The sequence below is a fragment of the Crocuta crocuta genome, unplaced genomic scaffold (genome assembly GCF_008692635.1).
Source record: "Crocuta crocuta isolate KB4526 unplaced genomic scaffold, BGI_CrCroc_1.0 scaffold506, whole genome shotgun sequence".
NCBI classification, from domain to species: Eukaryota; Metazoa; Chordata; class Mammalia; order Carnivora; family Hyaenidae; genus Crocuta; species Crocuta crocuta.
The window spans coordinates 633620-658394 of record NW_027528991.1 but is presented as its reverse complement, the minus strand read 5'-3'; the positions used below and the strand labels follow the sequence as shown (position 1 = coordinate 658394).

Genomic DNA, 24775 nt, shown 5'->3' with positions numbered 1-24775 from the left:
AGTGGGTTAGGCCCTGGCTCCTGATTTCAACTCAGGTCATGATCTCCCGGTCGTGGGATCCAGCCCCACGTCAGTGTGTCCACTGAGCACTGAGCCTGCTCAGGAAACTCTCTCTCGTTCTCTCTCTCTCTCAAAATAAATAAACATTAAAAAGAAAGAAAGAAAAGGAGCAGGAAACTAAGTGTAAACTGGGAGGACCGTGTGTTTCCGAAAAAGGGGCTCGTGTCAAATGAGAGTTTGAATAAGATGACGAGAAAAAAATGTCCAGTGTATTTAGCAATCTGGGGGAAATTAGCAAACTTAATTATTTGGAGGTGTCTCAAGAGTGACAGCTTCGGAAACTAGCGGGAAGCCCCCTGAGGAGGGAGCAGGTGGCCGGTACGAGAGTCGGACCGGAAGGAGCGCGGGAGAAAGGGGGCGCTGGGAGGTGGGGCGTGGTCTGTAAGGTGAGCCAGGAGCCTGTTCGCACCTTGAGGAGGCCGAGCAGAGGTGGAGTCTCAGTGCAGGGGAGAGGGAGGCGGGGAGGGAAGGAGGGAGGCTGGGAAGCAGCTCTGCGTAGGCCAGAAGCCAGCACAGGTGCCGGTAAACCCTCGACAGCACGCAGCTCAATCCATCCACTGTGACGACTTAAAAAACACAATGTGGCTGCAGACGCACGTGGGGGTTGAGACTGGGTGGTGAAGAGCCTGGAAGGCTCTCCTCGGATATGTCTCCTTTCCTGAATGAAAAACTGAGAGTGAGGAGAGGAATGTAGGAAGTCGGAGGCAAGAGGTGCAGAGAGCAGGGGCGCCGGGTTCCTGGGCGGCCCGGTGATTCGCCCGCTGGAGGCCCGTGTCCAGAGCTTAGAAGTGAAACCAGTGGGTCTGGTTTTTCCAGGTTCTCGGCCACAGTTAGCTGCTTGGATTCAGGCTGGTCCAAAGTGGACATGCTCTTCGTTCACAAGGGTTTTACCAGATGAGGAAGAGGGGCAAACTCTAACAATTTGCTGTTGGAGAAGAGCATGGACAGACTTCAGTCCGATTCTCTAGGTGCTGAGCTCTAGGGACAGGAAATGATTGCATGAGAATAACCGGCTAGAATTTGAGATTTCATAGGTCACACTGATACTGACTGGTGAGGTTTGGAGGGAGCCGATGACCAGGAAAGAATTCTTGAGACGTGTCTGGTGCCACACGGTGGTTTTATTAAAGCAGGGAAGGACCCGTGGGCAGGAAGAGCCGCGCTGGGGTCCTGAGGAGCGATGCTGACACACTTGGGAGTTTAGGGAGGTGAAGGCAAAAGGGAGGCCTCCAGAAGGGCTTTCATGTGCGAAGAGGATTCCTGAGATGCCTGAGGCCCTGCTGCCGTCCGGCTCAGGTGGGTTTTCCCTCCAGCAAAGCGTTAGCCCCGGGGGCTCCTGGAGGGGTCGCTGTCATTGGGCCACAGGTTCTGAGGAAATTCAGTTTCGTCTCCGTTTCTTTCTGCCTTCGTTTCCCACATCACTGATGGTGGCGAAGGCTACAGGATGAAGCCCGGGGCGGGTGACCTACGTGGGCGACAGGAAAAGGTCACTCAGGGCGAGTGGCCAAGGAATTGAGAAGCCAGAGTATAGATGTCCTAGTTTTCCTGAGAGCACAGAGGCTGAAGTCCTGCAAAGTGATCTTAACAATCAAAGAGAAAAACTGCAATTGTCCCATGGCTTAAAAAACCTTTGGGGAAAACGTTTAAAACTCCCTTACTGCCAACTGTCAATGTTGTAAAGCTATTATTTTTTTAATTGTAAAGCTATTATTAATTTAGTACCGTGTATTTTAAAATGAGCAACCCTGGGCGCCTGGGTGGCTCGGTTGGGCATCTGACTTCGGTTCAGGTCATGATCTCACGGTTCGTGGGTTCGAGCCCCGCGTCGGGCTCTGTGCTGACAGCTCAGAGCCTGGAGCCTGTTTCGGATTCTGTGTCTCCCTCTCTCTCACCCTCCCCTGTTCATGCAGTCTTTTTCTCTCTCTCAGAAATAAATATTATGTGGAAACTAATTTGACAATAAACTATTTGTAAGAAAAAAAAAGAAAGCAAGCATTAAAAAAATTTTTTTTAATAAGCAACCCTGGAAATTTGTCATTAATTTTTGTGTAAAAAGTTTAGCAGGACCAGTTTGAGCAGTGCTTGCCTTCTCAGAAAACAACTTCCCTTTTCTGGGCCTTGATAACTCAGCCTGCAGTTTCAATGTCGTACAGTCTCTCTAAGTGTCTTTAATGTGAAGTCGTTATCAGAGTTAGTCACTTCCTGAGACACCTTCACCCTTTGTCACGACCACCTGCTTGACCTGACGTGTGGAATCCGGGTGGGGGTTCCCGGCAGGGCCGTGGTCTGGGCCCGCAGCTTAACAGGGAGGCTCAGCGCTAACCGGGCCTCGCGCAGCCCCAACACGATGAAACCGGATTTTACTGCGGTCAGAGCTTGTTCACCGGCCCCTCCGTGTGATCCGGCGCCCCTTCAGCACCGCAGCTCACATGCGCCCTGGGCCCGAACGCCGGCCAAACTGATTGGGATTTAGTAGTAGTTGTATCAGCATCCGTATCAGTTATCATTGGTCATTGGTCCTCCTTCCAAAGTAGAAGAAAGGCTTTCTGTTCCTCAAGCAGAGCAATTTAAACTCAAAGGTGTGGGTCCCACCTTGCCATGTCTCTTCCACTCACCGGCCTCTCTCCCTGTGGTTCCGACAGCGCCTCCTGCAGGCTTAGGTCTCCTCCTAGCTCGCTTCGCTCTTGCCATTTTCAAATTTCCTAATTACATCCAATTTTCTGACTTCTTTAATGCCCTTTCAACTTTTTTGGCAAATTTTATAAAATAAAATTTTAACGTAAAACAATTTTCTTTCGACAGCTCAGTTTTGTAAAGCATCGTGTAGGTCTGTGACTGTGGACAAGGAGGCAGTACGAGAACACGCTTGCTGCCTGTGTCTGTCCTGACCCGCCAGATAACTGAAGTGCGGTCACCAGTCACCAACAGGCTTTGCACGGGGCTCGTGATGCCCGTCAGTCATTCACGCATAACCTGTGGTCTGAGAACTGGCTGTGAGGCTGGTAGGCGATGCAGTCACCCAGTCGACGTGGTGCGGTACCCGAGCTCTGACCCGTGTTGGTGGGGGACTGGTGCCGTTGAACTGCACTGTGGCAATTAAAGCGTGTGCATAGCAGAGGGTGCCCAGGTGGGGACTGCCTTAGCGGACGGTTATCTGTGTGGTATCAAAGTCACAAAGAATGGCAGCAGGAGTCAAGTGGAGATGGGGATCAGAGGGGTCCCTTAGCTCACGTCCAGGGGCCGTGGGGCGTGTGCAGCAGTGTGAACCCACACAGCAGGCTTTGCCAGGAGCCAGAGTGGTTGGAGGTCAGAGGGGCCCCCTCCCCGGACCTTCCGGCAGCTTTCGCGTGAGGGGCTGTAGTGGGGGTGCAGTGAAGGGTGTGGGCCAGACTGACGTCATCTTGGACGAGCCCACCACGAGGACCGCTCTGCCACCTGCAGTCTTCTGGAGCACAGCCCCGCCGGCCTGCTCTTCCTTCTGCCCAGCCGCACCCCTTCACACTCGGGGGCCCACCCGCCTGCCTGCTCCGGCCTAGAAGCGGGACTAGGAGACACGAATTCTCACTCATCTCCCCCTGGCCGGCCCCCCACGCGTACACACAGCCCCCCGGGCTAGAAAGACAGGGCTTAAGGAAGGTAGGGTCACGAAGACCCACTTGTCCCCTGGCCCCCAAGACAGGCTCCCGTGTGCACGTCCCCGTCACAAACCATTTCTCGTCAGGCCGGGCGAGGCCTTTTTCTTTGGTCTGGTGGTTCCTTCAGTCTCCCTTCCACAGCACAGGGACTCCGCCGTGGGGACAAGCCAGGCCTTATTAAGCAAAAGAAACTCAAAATACCTGTGGAGGAGAGCTTGGGAACACAGGGGAGCTCCGGGAAGCCTGCAAAGGGAGGCCGCTGAGCCACGCGAGAAGCTGTGAGAGGCAGGAAGTCAGATCAGCGAGGTGCACATTTCTCAAGGGGCTGAAGCAACATCTAGTCACATCTCATGTGGCTCGTCCTTTGGGCTCCTAAGGACACTGGGAAACTGGTTCAGAAGTGACGGTCCTGACCCTGGGGCCGCAGGGTTACTGCCCCCCTCTGGTGGCTCGCGCAGAGGGGGCTGCCAGCAGGGAGAGGCTCCCCGGGTACAGGCCTCCGTCGGGTTTGGGGGAGGGGCGGCGGGCGGAGGGAGGCCCTCACAGAACCCTGAGGAGACCCGAGGGCAGTACAAAGGAGGGCATGTAAGGCAGCCTGACGACGGGAGGTCCGGTGGGGGCAGCAGAGAGGAGCACTCCTGGGTCAGAGATGTTCACGGGCACCTGGGACCCACGAAACCTCAGAACATGGCAGTATTCTGCCCTCGAGAATCAGAGAATCAGACCCACGAGAGTAGGCAGCCGAGATGACTGAGGGGACCCGGCCCGGGGGTGACACGCAGATGGCTACACCTCCAGTCTTTGTGTGAGGCCAAGAGTGCGCTCCCCGGTTCATCCTCAGGAGCGCCGTCTTCACGAGGTGCACTCCTTCCTCAAGGGCCCCCAGTGCGATGGGGTCCAGGCGCCCTGCCCCACGTCCCGCACCTCACACAGGGCCTGCGACATGGCGGACTTGGGGTGCGGTTGAACAAAACCTTCCACAAGTGAATGTGTGAAAGAAAGGGTGCTGGAATAGATGGGGGGGAACTGGGGGCCCAGACAAGAGATATAAGGGCGACTCTGAGTCACGTCAGAAAATCAGAGTCTATGGAATTTAACAAGTGAATACATCGGGGGTTGGGAGAAGAGAAGAGAAAGAGCAAAGCTGAACGGAAGTCTGAGGCATCACCAGATCATAAGTTTAGGACTTAGTTAAGCTCCAGAGCTCTGGCAAGTGCTGGGCACTTACTCTTTTCACGTGGGTGGGTACTTCAGCAAGGGCATACAGGCCCAGCCCCAAGGAGTGAACTTGACCCATCTAGTCACAGATAAGAACATGATTAAATCATATTCAGTTAAACAAATGTGCAGAAAAGTCTAGGGGGAGACAGGAAAGACAGAAACCCATGGATGCCTGGTCCAGTACCAGGAAAAGAAAATTTTCCTTTTTTTTTTTTTTTTTTTTTTGAGAGAGAGAACCGGAAGAGAGGCAGAGGAGGAGAGAGAGAAAACCCCAAGCAGGCGCCACACTCAGCATGGAGCCTGACATGGGGTTCAATCTCATGACTGTGAGATCATGACTTGAGCCAAAATTGAGAGTCAAATGCTCAACCAACTGAGCCACGCCGGTGCCTCTCTCTCTCTCTCTCTTTTTTAAATAAACAATTGGAATAGGTGTTTCAGTTCCCGCATCTGAAAAGAGCTTAACTAACAGACTACCAAGTAGAATACCAATACCAACACATTTTAAGCATTTTGATTGGTTAGGGATGTGTTAAATACATTAATGTCTTTCTTTCAAATTTGGTAATTCCTGTCAAGAGAATGCATGCAACATAGCAAAATACCACTCAGAAATACATCTGCCTTTAGAAGTTTTCCAAAATCTATTTTAACATTTACTTAATTTGACACTTTACAAGGTTGTGTCATAATTTCCTCTAGCAAATTCTGATTGTCTTAAATCTAACAAGAATGCTAGATAATTCCCCTTAGAGTCTAAGCACTTATATATTCATATCTATCTCTATGTATCATTCATACGTTTATACTTTAGGGTAACAGAACGTGAATAAATATGATAACTAGGAAGTTACAGAGGTTAAAAAAAATCCAGCATTTACTTGTTTGTTGTTAAAATAATACAACGAAGCTTCAACAGGAGGCCAAAGCGCGTAGGGAGTCAATGCCTGCTGTAAGATTCACAGGTCTACAGACGTCCTGTGTCTCTGCAAAGTTGAGGAGTAAACACGCCCTACTCACAATAAAGAGCAAACACCAGGGCCAAGGCCACATACGTTTCCGTTTCGTGTTTCGCAGCAACCCAGCTGTCCCATGTCACGTCCCAGATCCATCTGCTGGCAATCTGTGACAGACCGATTTCAAAACACCAACCTTAGATTGAACATGTTAAGAAATAACTTTTAAGTCTATATAAATTTGATATGTTTTTAAAAGATGCATAAGTATCTTAGAAAGTGATATTTAAAAAGTAGTTTGTCCTATCTCCCCTTTCCTGAAGTCTTAACAGCGATGCTTCCTGGGCCCCCTCTTCTCCCTGGAGCCAGACCTATTTGACGCGGAGACTCCCCAAGACTCGACCTTAGCAGAGAGTGCCCGGGGCAGGAGGCTGTAAACTGGGTCTAAGGCTTCTGCATACACTACTTCTCCTCTGTGTCATAGTCCACGAATTTTTTTTCCGTCCTTACAGTATTTTCCAGAGAAAGTTTGTCAGAACCTTGTTCTGAAATAAAGGAATGGCTAGCTGCTGGAGAACATTCTAAATCCCTTGCTTCGCTCACAAAGCCGTACACAATTTACTACAGTCTACTTTTCACGTTGTTTCTAAATGGCCACAACCCTTTTGTGTCTTCTCCCAGAGCTGAGTCTATTTCTCCACCCCTTGAGTACGAGTTCACCTTGGGACTTACTCTGAGCAAAAGAATGTGGCGGGTAACTTTGCATTAAAGTGTCAGAGGTCCTCTGCTCCAGCCTCCTCAGAGCGCTGTGAGGAGACCCCACAGAAGGAAACCCACTCAGTCCACTGGATGATGGTGGCTCATGCGCTGAAGATCCCAGGTGCCCCAACCAATATCCAGCGCTGGCTGTCAGACACAGGAGCGAGGCCATCTTGGACCCACAGCCCAGCAGAGTGACCAGGGCGCCAGGGCATCAGGGCCACAGCAGAGTGACCAGGGGCCAGGACATCAGGGACACAGCAGAGTGACCAGGGGGCAGGGCATCAGGGCCACAGCAGAGTGACCAGGGGGCCAGGGCATCAGGGCCACAGCAGAGTGACCAGAGAGCCAGGGCATCAGGGCCACAGTGACCAGGGGGCCAGGACATCAGGGACACAGCAGAGTGACCAGGGCGCCAGGGCATCAGGGCCACAGCAGAGTGACCAGGGGGCCAGGACATCAGGGACACAGCAGAGTGACCAGGGGCCATGGCATCAGGGCCACAGCAGAGTGACCAGGGGGCCAGGGCATCAGGGACACAGCAGAGTGACCAGGGGGCAGGGCATCAGGGCCACAGCAGAGTGACCAGGGGGCCAGGGCATCAGGGACACAGCAGAGTGACCAGGGGGCAGGGCATCAGGGCCACAGCAGAGTGACCAGGGGGCCAGGGCATCAGGGACACAGCAGAGTGACCAGGGGGCAGGGCATCAGGGCCACAGCAGAGTGACCAGGGGGCCAGGGCATCAGGGACACAGCAGAGTGACCAGGGGGCAGGGCATCAGGGCCACAGCAGAGTGACCAGGGGGCCAGGGCATCAGGGACACAGCAGAGTGACCAGGGGGCAGGGCATCAGGGCCACAGCAGAGTGACCAGGGGGCCAGGGCATCAGGGACACAGCAGAGTGACCAGGGGGCAGGGCATCAGGGCCACAGCAGAGTGACCAGGGGGCCAGGGCATCAGGGACACAGCAGAGTGACCAGGGGGCAGGGCATCAGGGCCACAGCAGAGTGACCAGGGGGCCAGGGCATCAGGGACACAGCAGAGTGACCAGGGGGCAGGGCATCAGGGCCACAGCAGAGTGACCAGGGGGCCAGGGCATCAGGGACACAGCAGAGTGACCAGGGGGCAGGGCATCAGGGCCACAGCAGAGTGACCAGGGGGCCAGGGCATCAGGGACACAGCAGAGTGACCAGGGGGCAGGGCATCAGGGCCACAGCAGAGTGACCAGGGGGCCAGGGCATCAGGGACACAGCAGAGTGACCAGGGGGCAGGGCATCAGGGCCACAGCAGAGTGACCAGGGGGCCAGGGCATCAGGGACACAGCAGAGTGACCAGGGGGCAGGGCATCAGGGCCACAGCAGAGTGACCAGGGGGCCAGGGCATCAGGGACACAGCAGAGTGACCAGGGGGCAGGGCATCAGGGCCACAGCAGAGTGACCAGGGGGCCAGGGCATCAGGGACACAGCAGAGTGACCAGGGGGCAGGGCATCAGGGCCACAGCAGAGTGACCAGGGGGCCAGGGCATCAGGGACACAGCAGAGTGACCAGGGGGCAGGGCATCAGGGCCACAGCAGAGTGACCAGGGGGCCAGGGCATCAGGGACACAGCAGAGTGACCAGGGGGCAGGGCATCAGGGCCACAGCAGAGTGACCAGGGGGCCAGGGCATCAGGGACACAGCAGAGTGACCAGGGGGCAGGGCATCAGGGCCACAGCAGAGTGACCAGGGGGCCAGGGCATCAGGGACACAGCAGAGTGACCAGGGGGCAGGGCATCAGGGCCACAGCAGAGTGACCAGGGGGCCAGGGCATCAGGGACACAGCAGAGTGACCAGGGGGCAGGGCATCAGGGCCACAGCAGAGTGACCAGGGGGCCAGGGCATCAGGGCCACAGCAGAGTGACCAGGGGACCAGGGCATCAGGGCCACAGCAGAGTGACCAGGGACCAGGGCATCAGGGCCACAGCAGAGTGACCAGGGGCCAGGGCATCAGGGCCACAGCAGAGTGACCAGGGGGCCAGGACATCAGGGCCACAGCAGAGTGACCAGGGGGCCAGGACATCAGGGACACAGCAGAGTGACCAGGGGCCAGGGCATCAGGGCCACAGCAGAGTGACCAGGGGGCCAGGGCATCAAGGCCACAGTGACCAGGGGGCCAGGGCATCAGGGACACAGCAGAGTGACCAGGGCGTCAGGGACACCAGCAGGAAAACCAGCTAGTGCATCTGGGCAGCCCCACAGAATGATGAGCAGACAAATGTTTTAAGCTAAATCCTGGGCTGATTTGTCGTATGGTCCTGTCACTGATACACATCATACCCAACTCCACCACTGAAATATACTGCAAGCACACAGGTTACCACCGAGCACACCAAGGTCCCTCTGCCTTAGCGTCTTTGCACTCATGTTTCCTCTGGTTGCAGGTCTTCTCCCTGGTCCCTGGCACAGCTGGTTTCTCCTTGTCGTTCAGATATTAGGGGGACTTCCCTGTCTGCAGACAACCCCAGTGGCCGCTCTGCCACTCTATCAAACTGTCCTACTAAGCTTTCTCTCGGGAGCACTGATCACCATCTAGAAGCATGCAGGCATTCTCTTCTCGCCAGGAGCCAGGACCACGTCTGTCTTGCTGACTCGTGTGGCCAGCACCCCCCTGCCCGCTTCCGACGCAGCTCCCTCCAGCTGTGCGTGCCAGATGTGCCGCTGCCACATGTGCACTCTTGCGTGGCCCAGAGGTGTGCATTCGCATTCGCAGATGACCAGGCTTGCTGATTCCTGGGGACTCTGCGCCGGAGAGCACGCTGAGGATTGTAAGGTGGCCCCTCTCATGTCATCCTTGGAGCAGCTCCAGCCAGGAGGGGTATCTATCACCCCCGTGTTATAGATGAAGAGCCGGGCCGCGGGCTGTGATTGTCGCTGCCAGGGTTCATACTAGGCTGGCTGGGCTCTGGCACCCAGGTGTCTCCCAACCCCGTCCTCACTATTCCATTTCTTCAACTCCAGTCTGCATTGTTTTCTTTCCTTGAGTGCAGTGAAAACTCCCTGAGAATCATAATCATGGTCCATGTCTCGTCATTCTTTCTTTTTCTCAGTGCCTAACGCCCGTTAGTGCTCAAAATAAACTTACTGGTTAATTATCAAATGACATTAAATTGTCAAATTTGACATGATCAAGGACCAGGATAGCCATACAATTTAGTAAATTATCAATAGAAAATTGCCACTTCTGGGTTAGTACTTTTCAAATAACATGCAGCGAAAGAAGATACAGTTAACAAAATTAGCCCTCATTAGAGAGGCACCTCAGGGTCTTGAACTGCCTTGGAGGCAACACAATTAATGATCAATCACCGCAGAGGAGATCTTAGAGCTATAACTGATAGATGCTGGATCACGATGGTACTTACATTTATTGCCTGACCAGTCTTTTGAATAAATAATACTTTTATAATGAACTTGTAACGGTGGTACCCAAATTCTTTCACTGCTGACAATATGCGGTCTGCTAATTCAAGTGATAAATGAGAGAAGACTTTATCATCATATTTGACATCTTTAAGACTTTCCTTTAAAAAATAGAAAAAATATATTAATTTTCAAACCAAATATTTTCTACATAAAAATTCAAGAAAACATGTATCTAAATAATGCACATAACTTACAATAAATACATGTGTTCCTAACCAAATGATATGAAATGAATGCTGTGCTTACCGAATTATTTCAACAATGTTGAATAAAAGTTATTTTCGTTTTCAATTACATTCAATTGCTCTTCATTACAAACGCTGAGGCTGTAAGTTTTCCTTCACTGGATCACCCCATCTAACCGTTAGTAGGGAGACACGGGAATCTTAATGCTTCTGGGAATTCTTAGGGTAGACAAAGGAAACCTTTCTATAATTTACGTATTTGCTAAAACTCAGACTTTAGTTTTCCTCAAGCTTGGACTTCCTGGACCAGAGCCTGTATTCTGCGATTCCTGTCTTCCGCAGTCTTCCTGAATTGAAGCCACTTCTCCAACCCTGTCCCCACGGCTTCACACCCTACTGCTGTCTCTGTGGGCTCCCGGAGAGCACTGAGGAGATGGAGAGCACCGTTCCATGCCTGCTGTGGATTAATGATAGCTGGGGAGAAGGATGTGAGCCAGGAAGCACAAGGCTTTCCTACAAACCAGAAGCGGATTGGAACACCCAGTGAACCAGTGATGAATTAACCACACTTCTGGGTCCACAATCACAGATGAACTCCTACTGGCTATTTTTATAGGCAGGTAAAACCAAAGAAGTAGCTCTTGTTTTTTGATTCCTTTCTAGAATGGTGCTGGACCTAAAACTGGTCTCGAAGAATTCATTTCCCTCAGGCATTTGGCCCTGGTTCTATCGCTCAAACACCTAGTAACATCCATTCTCTCTTCTGACTCTGCCCAGCAGACCCCAGTCTTCGCCTACTCAGATGCTCTTATTTAAGAAGTGACATGTACTTGCTATAGGAAGATACCCACAAGCTCCGTCAGGATACGCTATCTCTGCATGTAGAACAATGCTGGATTTTCCATGAACCCAGGGGAAAGTCCCTGGCCTCTTTATGACCCCTAGTTTCCCACCTACATATCCAATCCGCTGTTTTAGGCCGCTTGCATGCTCAGTGCAATTCTGTAAATTATCATATGTAAATACAATTTGAAATCAGTAAGTCTGAACCCAGTCTATGTGCTAAGGCCAAGCAAGGGACACACCATGTATACTTTTATGTCATATATGCTTGCTGTTAATTAGATAAGAGAAGAAGGTAATCAGTAATTATTTTAATGTATCAAATTGAGTTGAATTTCTTTATTTCCTGAAGCTATGAGCCATAATGTCATTACCAAACAGTATCGGACAATTATTAGTTTAGGTTAGAAATGTATCTGTCTACACAGGTGGAGGGAGATTAGAGTAGCCTCCTAAATATTCTTCTGTATTCATAAAAGTTAATTCACTTTGCTAAGATTAAAGGAGTATTAATCATTTATACAAAATAAGTTAATGCTTTCTTCCCAATAGCTAGCTCACATCAGTTGTTACTGAAGGAATTTACCTCATAAACTGGAGGGGAGGTAACACTGAAACAAGGAACGGATCTGGGTTAGAATCAGGCTTGGTGGAATCCCACGGGGGAATTCCCACAGGGGAATGCAGCCATCAGAAAACGCCTGGGTGCCTGGTGCCCAGAACTAGATGCCACCGATACAAAGGGGATTCGGAAAAAGTGGTCCCATGGGGCGCCTGGGGGGCTCGGTCAGTTGAGCATCCAAATTCAGCTCAGGTCATGATCTCACGGTTCATGGATTTGAGCCCCAAGTCAGGCTCTGTGCTGACAGCTCGGAGCCTGGAGCCTGTCTTTGGATTCTGTGTCTCCCTCTCTCTCTGCCCCTCTCCTGCTCATGCGCTCTCTCTCTCTCTCTCTCTCAAAAATAAATAAAACATTATAAAAAAAGAAGTGGTCCCTCAAACTTTCTATAAGTAAAAAATATTTTTTCCTTTGCTAAGAAATGTGATGAAGGAACTATCTTCATCTGAACAATGTAGCCTTCAGATACCAATACTAGTATAAACAATGTTGTATTAATGTTAGTATTACAGGATTCGGTTCATAAAATTGAAGAAGCTTTTTTGGACTATCCTGGAAACAAGTAGCTGAGTTTCAAACAACTGTCTTAACGGAACTTTAGATTCCAGTCAGTTTGAAGAAGAAAACCTATGCGCCATTGGCGGCTGCCTGTCCTTAGAAGCGTTAGTATACAGGAGCCAACTTCCCACACGTACACAGTGTGCTTTGTTTAACTCATTCCTCCAAATATAGGAAAGCATAGACTCTGAGGGATAAATAATTTATGGATAATTAAGAGATGAATGAAATAACAAAAGAATATTTCCTTTAAGTCTAGCTCATAGCATCAATGTGAAGATGCTTGAGTATGAATACAAAGTACTTTCATATTTTCAGAGATATAATACAAAAAGTCAATCAGGGTAAGTATATAGTCATAAATCTTAATATAGTTCATCAAACCTCCAAAGCTAAGATACTGCTATCATACATACTTACCAACCTACCTCTAATATCTGCTGGACTTTAGTTTCCACTGAGTGAGCTTGGAATTTTTTCAATGGCTCCATTCTATATGTATTAGCAAACTTTAATTTTGCCAGGGCACTCTTCCATTCTTTACCTATATCAGCAATTGACTCATCAAATGGAGGCTCTACATACTGAACATCATGAAATGATTCTCTCAGCCTGTCTCTTAAAAGTTGTGCATACTGAAAGGGAGGGAGAGAAGAGAGAGAGATTACTTTTTATTTATTTATTATTTTTATTTTTTAATGTTTATTCATTTTCGAGAGAGAGACAGACAGACAGAACACGAGTGGGGGAGGGGTAGAGAGAAAGGGAGACAGACTCTGAAGCAGCTCCAGGATCTGAGCTGACAGCACAGAGCCCGACGTGGGGCTCAAACTCATGAGCTGTGAGATCATGACCTGAGCTGAAGTCGGATGCTTAACTCACTGAGCCATGCAGGCATCCCTACTTTTTTAATTGTAAAATGAAATTTTAGATCTAAGAACCCTGTTTGGAAATCCATTCTAACTGACTTCTGTGATAAAGAGGTTGCTAAACCCTAGATTTACTAATTCACTCCTGGCTATCAATTTGGTAAAAGAAAGAGAGAAAAAAGAACCTAGCTAGCTAGCTATCATCCATCTATTTATCTATAAACACAAACACACAGAAACACAAATTTACAAACATATACTTAAAATATCCATAGAAGATACCAAAGAACTGGAAACGAGAGGCTCCAGAGCAGCCAACTGGGTGGCTTGAAGATGGTCATGTAAAGAAAACTCAAGTTCTCTACCCCGAGGTTATGAAGATATTATCCTTCATTGTCTTCTTATAATTTTAATTATATCATTTTTATTTAGCTGTCTTTGAACAAATGACATTATTTACCTAAGTCATTTTACATATTTACATAACATAACATTACATAAGTCTTAAGTTGAAAAGAACATATTGGTTTGGTATATATGTTATTCTATGCTTTTGAATTCTATGCTTTTTCAACATTCATTCTGTGACATTCAACACTCCTTAAAGAAATATTTATTTGGTGCCTAATATGTTCCAGAAAAATGTCCTAGGTTCTGAAGTTACAGAGGTGAGCCTAATTGAAATATCTAGCAATCAATTGTTCTGCTTGTGTTAATTCATAATCAAGCCGTCTGCATATATATAGAGTTATCTTTCTAGTGGAGAGGAGGGCTGATCGACAATTAAAAAGTATATATAAGCTAACTTAAATAGTGGCAATTGCTATAAAATCACATGACTTGGTAGAAATTCACTGTGAGGGTCTATTTAGACTGAATGATTAGAGAAGGCCCCTCGGCCCGAAAAGAACAGGAAATAGGGAAGGGCAGAGGCTTCAAAGCAAAAACTTAGTGTGCTGTAAGGGCAGGTTTGTGCTCACTATGTCTCAAGTGTCTGAGCGAGGCAGAGTGGTGACATGGTGACGCTAGGAAGGCAGCCCAGGAGCAGGGCAGGTAGCACTGAATAGAATGTGGTAAGGGTTTCGGATTTTATTCTCAAAACAATGTAAGCCACTGGAAAAATTTAAGCGAGCACAATATATTCTAAATTACAGTTTTAAAAGGTCATTCTGGCTGGTGTGGTGAATAGATTACAGGGAGATCAGGGCCTGGATGGAGGTGATAACTGTATACTTTACAATGCTTTTAACAAATAACGTTAACTAAATAACTCCATAGATTTATAATTGCTTTTCTAACCAGGCACATGGTTTGCTTTGACATTTTTATAAGAATTTGTATTTCCTGGGTGCCTGAGTAGCCCGGACGGTTAAGCTCCCGACTCCTGGTTCCTGCTCAGGTCATGATCTCACAGTTCATGAGGTCAAGCCCAACATGGGGCTCTGTGCTGACAGCATGGAGCCTGCTTGGGGTTCTCTCCTTCTCCCTCTCTCTCTGCCCCTCCCCTGACCTTGCTCTCTCTCTCTTTCTGTCTCTCTAAATAAACTTAAAAAAAAAGAATTTTTATTTCAAAGAATTTTTTTATGTTAACACAAATCTTTCAATTTATTCTTTAGCATTTATTATTTTGGTATTCTATTTTTTTTATTTTTAAAAATGTTTTACTTATTTCTGATTGAGAGAGAGACAGCATGAGCAGGGGAGGGCCAGAGAGAGGGAGACACAGAATCTTAAACAGGCTCAAGGCTCTGAGCTGGCTGTCAGCACAGAGCCCGACGCAGGATCCGTGTGATCACGAACCACGAGATCATGACCTGAGCCGAAGTCGGAGGCTTAACCGACTGAGCCCCCCAGGCACCCCAATTTTGGTATTCTTTTGATGAGCCTTTAAGATGACTTAAAAACATGTTTTATGTTTTCAGGAGTTGTTTTAATATAGAATTACTGTTGCACTCAGCTATTAAACTTTTATTAATTTTAATGTTTATTACCTCTAGATTTTTCCTAAATATGTAATACGGGTCTACATATTTCTATCATCCTCCCACCTTTTCATATCTTACTGCAGAGGCCAATAGTTTAAAATGTATATATTAAAAACCACAATCCAAGGAGTATTGTGAGAGAGTATTCTCTACCACTGATGCTTCTATGTGTGGCTGAAACTGGCACTGGAGCAATGCTTCCCTTTCTGTGCCCTTTCTGAGGAGGTGTATCTGGCTGTGCAGTTAGCAACAGAAAGAATCTTTTCTTTTTTAGTTTAGTGCAGAATCTTCCAACTCTTCTCTTCACATCTGATTATAACAAGTACACATCATCTGTTCCACCACTGCAAACATTTCATAGAGATAGGCATCTGTCATCACCTTAGACATATGTCACTGTCCAGCTATGCCTGTGACTATTTGGGTAAGCTCATTTGATTTGAGTAGAGAGCTTACCATTTGCCAGCCTATTTTTCATCATCACTAATAGTTTCTTAATATGAATGTTTAACCAACCTTGCATTCCTGGAACAAACCTCTCTTAAACTTAATATACCATCATCATCATCATTATTTTATACGAAGTTTGTACTTTTGACTCCCTTTACCGATTTTTATTTTTAGATTTCACATATAAGCAAGATCATACAGTATTTGTCTGACTCATTTCATTTAGCCTAATGCTTTCATGGTCCACACACACTATTGCAAATGGCAAGATTTCAATCTTTTTTTTTTTTTATGGCTGAATACATATACTTAGGTCGTTTTCATATGTTGGTTATTGTAAATAATGTTGCAATAAATATAGGGATGCATATATCTTTTAAAATTAGTGTTTTCATTTTCTTTGGACAAACATCCAGGGTAGTTCTACTTTTAACTTTTTGAGGAACCTCGATACTGTTTTGCACAGTGGCTGCACCAATTTACATTCCCACCAACAGCGCAAGAGGGTTGCCTTTTCTCCACACCCTTGCTAACACTTGTTATCTCTTGTCTTTTTGATAATAGTCAATCTGATAGGGGTGAGGTAATATCTCACTATGCTTTTGATGTGCATTTCCCTGATGATTAGGGATGTTGAACATCGTTTCATGTACCTGTTGGCCATCTATATGTCTTCTTTGGAAAAACGCCTATGCAGATTTTCTGGTCATTTTTTAATTCAATTGTTAGGTTTTTTTTGCTGTTGAGTTTAATGGGTTCTTTATGTATTTTGGATACTAAACCCTTCTCAGATATATGATTTGCAAATAATCTCTCCTGTTCAGTAGGTTGCCTTTACATTTTGTTGATTTCTTTTGCTGTGCATAAGCTTTTCAGTTTGATGTAGCTCCACCTCTTTATTTTTGCTTTTGCTGCCTTTGCTTTTGGAGTTAGATCAAAAAATCATCATCAAGACTGATGTCAAGGAGTTTACTGCCTGAGTTTATTTTTGTAGTTTTATGGTTTCAGGTCTTACATTCAAATGTTCAGTCTATTTTGAGTTTATTTTTGTGTACATGTAGGGTAGTGGTCCAGTTTTCCCAAGCCAGCTATTGGAAAGACTGTCCTTTCCTGATTGTATATTCTTGGCTCTGTTATAAATTAACTCACCATAAATGTGTGAGTTAATTTCTGGACTCTATTCTGTTCTACTGGCTTATGTGTCTGTTTTTATGCCAATGCCATACTGTTTTGATTGCTATAGCTTCATAACACAGCGTGAAATCAGAAAGTGAGATGCTTCCAGCTTTGTTCTTATTTCTCTATATTGCTTTGGATATTTAAGGTCTATTGTGATTCCATACAGAATTTAGGATTATTTGTTCTATGAAAAATGTCACTGGAATTTTATTAGGGATTGCACTGAATCTGTAGATTGCTTTGGGTAGTATGTACATTTTAATATTCTTTCAATCCACGAACATTGAATATCTTTCCATTTATTTGTGTCTTCTTCAATTTCTTTCAGTGTCTTATAGTTTTCACTGTAAAGGACTTTCGCCTCCTCTGTTAAATTTAGTCCTAGATATTTTATTATTTTTAATGCAATTGTAAATAGGATTGTTTTCTTAATTTCCTTCTGATAGTTTATGTATGGAAATGCAATAGATTTTTGGCACATTGATTTTGTATCCTGCAATTTTACTAAATTTGTTTATTAGTTCTGTTTTTTAATTGGAGTCTTTAGGGGTTACTATGTATAATATCATGTCATACACAAATATTGACAGTTTTACTTTTTCCTTTCCTAATTGGTTGCCTTTTCTTTCTTTCTCCTGCCTAATTTCTCTGGCTAGGATTTCCAATACAATGTTGAAGAAAAGTGGTGAGAATGGGCATCCTTATCTTATTATTGAACTTAGAGGAAAAGTTTTTAGCTTCTCACCATTGAGTATGATGTTCTCTGTGAGCTTGTCATATATGAGCTTTGTTATGTTGAGGTATGTTCCCTCTATGCCCACTTTGTTTAGTGTTTTTATGATCAGTGGATATTGAGTTTTACCAAATGCTTTTACTGCATCTATTGAGATGGTATGATTTTTATCATTCATTTTACTAATGCAGTATCTTGCACTGTTGGGGACTTTGAACCATCTCTGCATCTCTGGACAAATACTTGATTATAGTGTATGATCCTTTTAATATACTATAAAATTTAGTTGGCTAGTATTTTGTTGAGGATTTTTGCATCTACATTCATCAGGTTTATTGGCCTATAATTTTCTGTGGTATCCTTGTATAGTTTTGGTATCAGGGTAATGTGGCCTAGTGAAAGTAGTTTGGAAGCATTCCTCCTCTTTTATTCTTTTGAAGAGTTTGAGGATATTGCTATTAATTTTTCCTTGAATGTTTAGTAGACTTCACCAGTGAAGCCATCTGGTCCTGGACTTTTTTGCTGGGAGGTTTTTGATTACTGATGTAATCTCCTTACTAATAATTATTCTGTTCAGATTTTTCTATTTTAGGAATTTATCCATTTTTTTTCTGGTTTGTCCAAGTTGTTGGCATATCTGGTAGTAATACTGGTAGTGATTTCTAATGATTCTTTGTATTTCTGTGATAACAGTTGTAATGTCTCCTTTTTCATTCTAATTTTATTTGAGTCCTCTCCCTTTATTTCTTGGTGAAACTAAAGGTTTGTCAATTTTGTTTTATCTTTTCTAAGAATGAGCTCTTATTTTCACTGCTCTTTTCTATTGTCCCTTTTCAATTTCATTTACTTCTGCTCAAGTATTTCCTTATTTCTACTAACTTTGGGTCTATTTGTTCTTCTACTAGTCCTTGAGGTATAAAGCTAGGTTGCTTATTTGAGATTTTTGTTTCTTGATGTAGACATTTATTGTTATGAAATTGCCTCTTGGAAATGCTTTTGTTGCATTCTATAAATTTTGATATGTTGTATTTCCATTTTTCACATGTAATTTTTTAAATTTCTCTTTTGACTTTACATTGTCACATTGTTTCCTAGAATGTTTTTAATCTTCATATATTGTGAATTCTTGTTTTCTTCTTATAACTGACTTCTAGTTCCATACCACTGTGGTTGGTAAAGATGCTTCATATTTTTAGTCTTAAATTTATGAAGACTTGTTTTGTGGCCTAACATGTGATAGGTCCTGGAGAATGTTCTATAGGTACTTGAGAAGAATGTGTATTCTGCTGCTTCCGGATGGAATGTTCTGTATATATCTGTAAAGTCCATCTGGTCTGTGTCACTTAAGGCTGATGTTTTCTTATTTTTTGTCTGAATGATCTACCTATTGATGTAAGTGGGGTACTAAAGTCCCCTACTGTTATTGCATTCCTGTTTCTCCCTTTACATCTGTTAGTATTTGCTTTATGTATTTAGGGGCTCCTGTGTTGCGTATAGTTATCTGTATTTTGGTTTTCTTATATGTTGTTGGATTTAATTTGCCAGAGTTTTGTTAAGAATTTTTGCATCTATGTTCATGAGAAATATTGGTTTGTTTTCTTGTTATTATTCTGGTTTTGAAAGCAAGGTAAATGCTGGCCTCATGGGAGAATTGGGAAGAATTCTCTTCATTTTTCTAGAACACTGTAATTTTTGGCTAAAACTCACCATAAAATCCATGTGGGCCTGGAGTTTTCTTTATGGAAAGGTTTTAAACTCTATATTCACTTTCTTTGATATAGGGACTATTCAGGGTATATATTATTTCTAGAGTGAGTTATAGTAGTTTGTGTCTGTATATTAGTTTGCTAGACCTGCCATAACAGAATACCAAAGACCAGGCAGCTTAAACAACAGAAGTTTATTTGCTCACAATTCTGGAGGTTGGAGATGTAAGGTCAAAGTGCTAGCAGGATTGGTTTTTCCTAAGGCCTCTCTCTTGCAGATGGCTGCCGTCTTGCTGCCTCTTCACATGGTTATTCTGCTGCGCATGCTTTGCCCTGTGCATCTCTGCCCCTATCTCCTTTTCTCAAAAGGACATAAGTGTGACTGAATGTGTACCCCACACTGTTGGTGTACCCCAACAGTCTCAATTTAACTTACCTCTTTAAAGGCCCTATCTCCATATACACTCACATTCTGAGGTACTGGGAATCAGGAATTCAACATGTGAATCCTAGGGGAATACAATTCAACCCATAACTGTGTCTTCCAAGGAATTTGTGCATTTTAACCAAGTTGTTGAAATAAGGATCATAGCTGTTTTTAATATTTCCTTATGATCTGTTTTAAATGCTTATTGGGTCTGTAGTGATTCTTCCTTTTCATTCCCGGTATTGAGAGCCTGATTAGTCTGGCTTCAGCAAGCGTTGGCAAACTCTATTTGCTAAGCGCCAGCTAGTAAATATTTTAGGCACTGTGGACCAGCTGTGGTAGCTGCTACTGCTTTTCCTCTTCCAGCTGCCCCTTCCTCTTCTGCCTCCCCGTCTCCATCTATCCTTTTAAAATATACAAGTCATTCTCAGCTCATAGACTGTACAAAACTAGGTAGCAAGCTAGATTTGACCCACAGCTGTTGTTTGTCAACTTTTAGGCTGGAGGTTTATCAAATTTATTGATCTTCCCAAAATATTTTTGGCTTCATTAATCTTATTTTTCAGTGTGCTATTTCGTTGACTTTCACTTTTTATTACCTCCTTACTTTCATTTACTTTGAGTTTAGACTTGAAATTTTTCTAATATCAGTATTTAGGGCTACAAATTTCCCCAAGTACTGCTATCGGCACACCCTACATTTTTTGAAATGTATTTTCATTCAGTTTAAAATATTTTCTCTTTTATTTTCTTATACCCTGGGTTATTCAGAAGTATGTCATTTAATTTTCAGATAATTTACATTTTTCAATATACCTTTCTGTTAACGATTTCTAATTTATTCCATTATGGTCAAAGAACATACTTCGTGTTATCTGAATCCTTTTTAAGTTACTGGGACTTGTTTCATGTCCCAGAAAACATTCATTGGGATGTTTCATGTGCACTTTTTTAAAAATTTATTTTGAGAGAAAGTGTGAGCATAAAATGGGCAGAGAGGAGACAGCAAGAATCCCAGGCAGGCTCCACACTCCCAGGATGGAGCCCAATGTGGGGCTCGAACTCAGGAAACATGAAATCATGGCCTGAGTTGAAGCTGGTTGCTGAGCCCACTGAGCTAACCAGGTGCTCCTCATGTGCACTTCTAAACAACACTTATTCAGCTGGGGTTGCATGGAGTATGTGCTAAAACTGCACTAATACAAGTTATTATTGTTCATTTATAGTCTTTTATATTTTTATTAGTTTTTTTGTCTATTTGTTCCATCAATTATTGATAGAGATGCTTATATTGAAATTTCTAACTGTAGTTATGGATGTCGATTTCTGTAAGAATACATGAAGTTCTTGTTTCCTGTGTTTCAAAGCTTTGACTTTAGGTGCAAAAAAAATTAAGATTGTTAGGTCTTTCTGATGAACTGATTTTTCAGCATTATGAAACGATTTCCCTTATCTCTTATATTTTGTTTAGAAATATATTTTGTCTGATACTAATATATGTACTTCAGTATTCTATTAGTGTTCACATAGTATCCTTTCCATTTTAGTGTTTCTTGTAGACAATACATAGTTTCATCTTGCTTTTATAAGTAATCTGAATTTTAATTGGGGTGTTATAACAACATGAATGTCATTATGTTTAATCCTTCACGTTTGGTTTCCTATTTGTTTCATCTATTCTTTGCTTTTATTTTTGTAAAGATTTTAAGTAATTTCTACACCCAACATGGGGCTCAAACTTACAACCCCAAGATCAAGAATTCGGTGCTCTACCAACTGAGCCAGTCAGGTGCCCTGTTCTTTTTATTTTTTATGCTTTCCTTTAAGTATTTTTCATGATTCATCTGTTACCTGTTGGCCTATTGACTTTATTATTTTCCGGTGGTAGTTTTAGGCCTGATAGTATATATCTTTATCAGCCTACTTTCAAGTCATATTATGCCACTTCATATACAGCAAGGGTCCTACAATGGTATATGCCCTCTCCTGCCAACTCTCTGGCCTTTGTGCTAGAACTGTCATGTATTTTACCTCTATAAATAAAATATTTTGAGGGTACAAGCCCCAAATATGTTATTTTGGATTTAATCAGCCAATAATCTTTTTTTTTTTTAACTGTATTTATTTTTGAGGGAGTGAGTGCACAAGAGGGGGAGAGGCAGAGAGAGAGAGGGACAGAGGATCCCAGCTCCACGCTGACAGCAGAGAGTCTGACATGGTGCTCAAATTCAGGAACCGTGAGATCACGGCCTGAGCCAAAGTCAGACACTTGGCCAACTGAGCCACCCAGGTAACCTATAGCCAATAATCTTTTTTTTTTTTTTTTTAGTGTTTATTTATTTTTGAAGGAGAGAGAGACAGAGCGTGAGTGGGGGAAAAGCAGAGAGAGAGGGAGACAGAATCCCAAGCAGGCTCCAGGTTCTGAGCAGTCAGCACAGAGCCCGATGTGGGGCCCCGAGCCCATGAACCGTGAGATCGTGACCTGAGCCGAAGTCAGATGCCTAACCGACTGAGCCACCAAGGCACCCCCCTACAGCCAATAATCTTGAAACAGACTTAATAATACAGAAAAAGATACATTTATCTGCATATTTATCACTTCCAATGCTTTCTATTCTTTCATCTAGGTATTTACATCTCATGACATTCCTTTTGCCTGAAGGACTTCCTTTCACATTTCAGATAGCACTGGTCTGTTGGTGAAGTTTTCATTTTTGTCTATCTGAACAAAACCATTATTTTGCCTCTATTTTTGAAAAATATTTTCACTTGGTAAAGAATTCATGGTTGATGGTTCTTTCAACTTTAAAGAGACTTTAAAGTAATGAAAGATTTTTCAGTGTTCTGGCTTGCATTGTTTCTGGTGAGAAGCCTATTTTCATTTCGACGTTTTACTTAAAGTTTTCTTATTTTCCCCATAGCTGCCCTTAAATTATTAAATCATTGATTTTAAGCAATTTGACGACTACATATCTTAGCATGATTTTCTTCATATTTTTTGTGCTTGAAGTTCATGGAGTTTCTTGGATTTGTGGATTTATAGTTTTCATCAAGTTTGTAAATTTATTATTTCCTCAAATGTTTTTCGCCTTCTCCTTCCCCTCTCCTCACTTGGGGACTCCAAATACTATGTGTGAGTGTGTGTGTGTGTATAGTCAGAAATTCCTCAATATCTCATTGAGGTCTAATATACTTTCCTCAGGTCTTCTTTCTATTGTCTCTAGGTTCACTAATTCTCTCTTCTGCAGTGTCAAATCTATTTCCATTCAGTGTATTTTACATCTCTGACATCATTGTTTTTTTCAACTGTAGAGTTTCATTTGGATTTCATATATTCAATTTTTTCTGTACGTTTTTGTATCTACAGAATGCATTAACTGTTTTATAAGTATATAACTGCTTTAATTTGATGAAAGCTAATGCAGTAACTCATTTATAGTAATTACTTTAGTGATCTTTTACACTAATTCTGTGTTTTCCATTTGTCATTCTGAGTTCTTTTACTGTTTCCTCTCACTTTGGGTTGTATTTTCCTGTTTGAGGGTCTGCAAATATTTTATTGGACACAAGATACTGTAAATTTCATCTTCATTTTCAGTGTATGTTTCTGCATTCCTCTAAGTACTCTTGAGCTTTTTTCTAGTATGTAGTAACAGAAGGAGTTTAATTCTATGGAGGCTTGCTTTTAAGCTTTGATAGACCAGACCAGAAAAATCTTTGGCTCTAGGGCTATTTCTTCCCCCAGTATTGAGACAATACACTTCTTAGCACTTTAGCCAATGCCCTACAGTTTTCCACTCTTACTGGTGGGAAAACAAATGATTTTGTATGAGTCCAAGGATTTTTTTCTGCTCACTTTGGTGGCTTTCTCTGGCCACAGGTGGCTTCCTTACCCAATGCACTGATGCACTAAGCTGCAGCCTTGAGGAAAACCCTTTGCAGACACCTGGAGCTGTCTGTACAGCTCCTTCCTCTCCCATACTTGGCTCTGCACTCATACCAGCTTTATGTACCCTGGATCCCAGATCCTTCTCAGCTGAGACCTCTCCACAGGTGTGGGGTGGAATCCCTCATCATGCAGTTGGGTAATCTAGGGGTTCACTGTTCTCATTTCTCTGCCCCCCGAGATCCTGTCTTGCCTTATACCCAATCAATGGAAAAGCCACTGTTTCATACATTTTGTTCTATGATCAGTAGTTTCTGGTAGGAGTCCTTCATCAGAAATCTGTTTTATTTGCCAGCCTTTACTTGGAGGAAAATAGTATTATTAGCTCCCTAAACCTCTTAGAAACAAAATTTGTATTTTGTTCCTTTTTATTAAGAANGGCTACAACCACTCTTGACTTCCAGATGGCTTCCAACTGCAAATGATCCCCTTTGGGGTCAGAGCATGCATGTATGGTTCGAAAATGACAGATTCCAACGTGCTGAAAACTCACATCTCTACCATTTCTTCCTTACACGTAATACTGGCCTTCTGACTCGGTTTTCCTTTTATTTTCTTATCCCTTCACTAAGGAAGAACCTGTGCAATCACTTCTCTCCTGCCTCCTGTCCATTACGAGCCCCATGAAGTAGGAGGAGAAACCGTTAGGCTGTGGGCCAGGGGTCCCCGGACACGGGCTGCGGTCTCGGCCGTGGCGGTAGAGCTCTGCGTCGCCGACCAACGACCTCTTCACTCAAAGTCTCAAGACAACACGGAGCCTCGATGGCAGGGACTGCTCGGACCACGGTCTTGCCGAAGTCCCCGTGCTACCCCACCGAGACGCCACAACGGCATCTTCCAATGATTTCGGAGAAGAAGTTAATCGGGAGAACATTTTCAATTTAATTTTTTCTCTCCTGTGTGTTCCTCAAACACCGAGCCGCCGGCTGAAACTGAAAACTGAAAACACCTCGTCGTGCGCTCGGCACGTGCGCCACTTTTCCTTCCTTCCGGGCAGCGCGCACCCGCGCCGGCGGACAAGCGCCCCGGTCCGAGCGCGGCACCAACCGCCCAGGCCGGGTGCCCGGTGGCGCGGGGAGGAGACGGCCGCTCCCGACACCCGCCCCGCACTCACGGACTCCTTCTCGAACATGCTGGGCCTCCTCTCCCTCCGAGGCTGCGGCGGCTGCGGCTGAGGCGCCGG

General features: G+C 44.7%; 1 protein-coding gene across 1 annotated transcript; it reads right to left on the bottom strand.

Annotated features, from left to right (window-relative positions):
* Window positions 1-5766: 5766 nt before the first annotated feature.
* Window positions 5767-24770, bottom strand: DYNLT2 (dynein light chain Tctex-type 2). Its single transcript, XM_077757408.1, has 4 exons — window positions 24707-24770; window positions 12726-12932; window positions 10032-10190; window positions 5767-6039 (listed from the first exon to the last, which is right to left on the bottom strand). Exons 1-4 carry the CDS (start codon window positions 24722-24724, stop codon window positions 5929-5931), a joined length of 495 nt encoding a protein of 164 aa, XP_077613534.1. The 5' UTR covers window positions 24725-24770; the 3' UTR covers window positions 5767-5928.
* Between the last annotated feature and the right edge of the window lie 5 nt (window positions 24771-24775).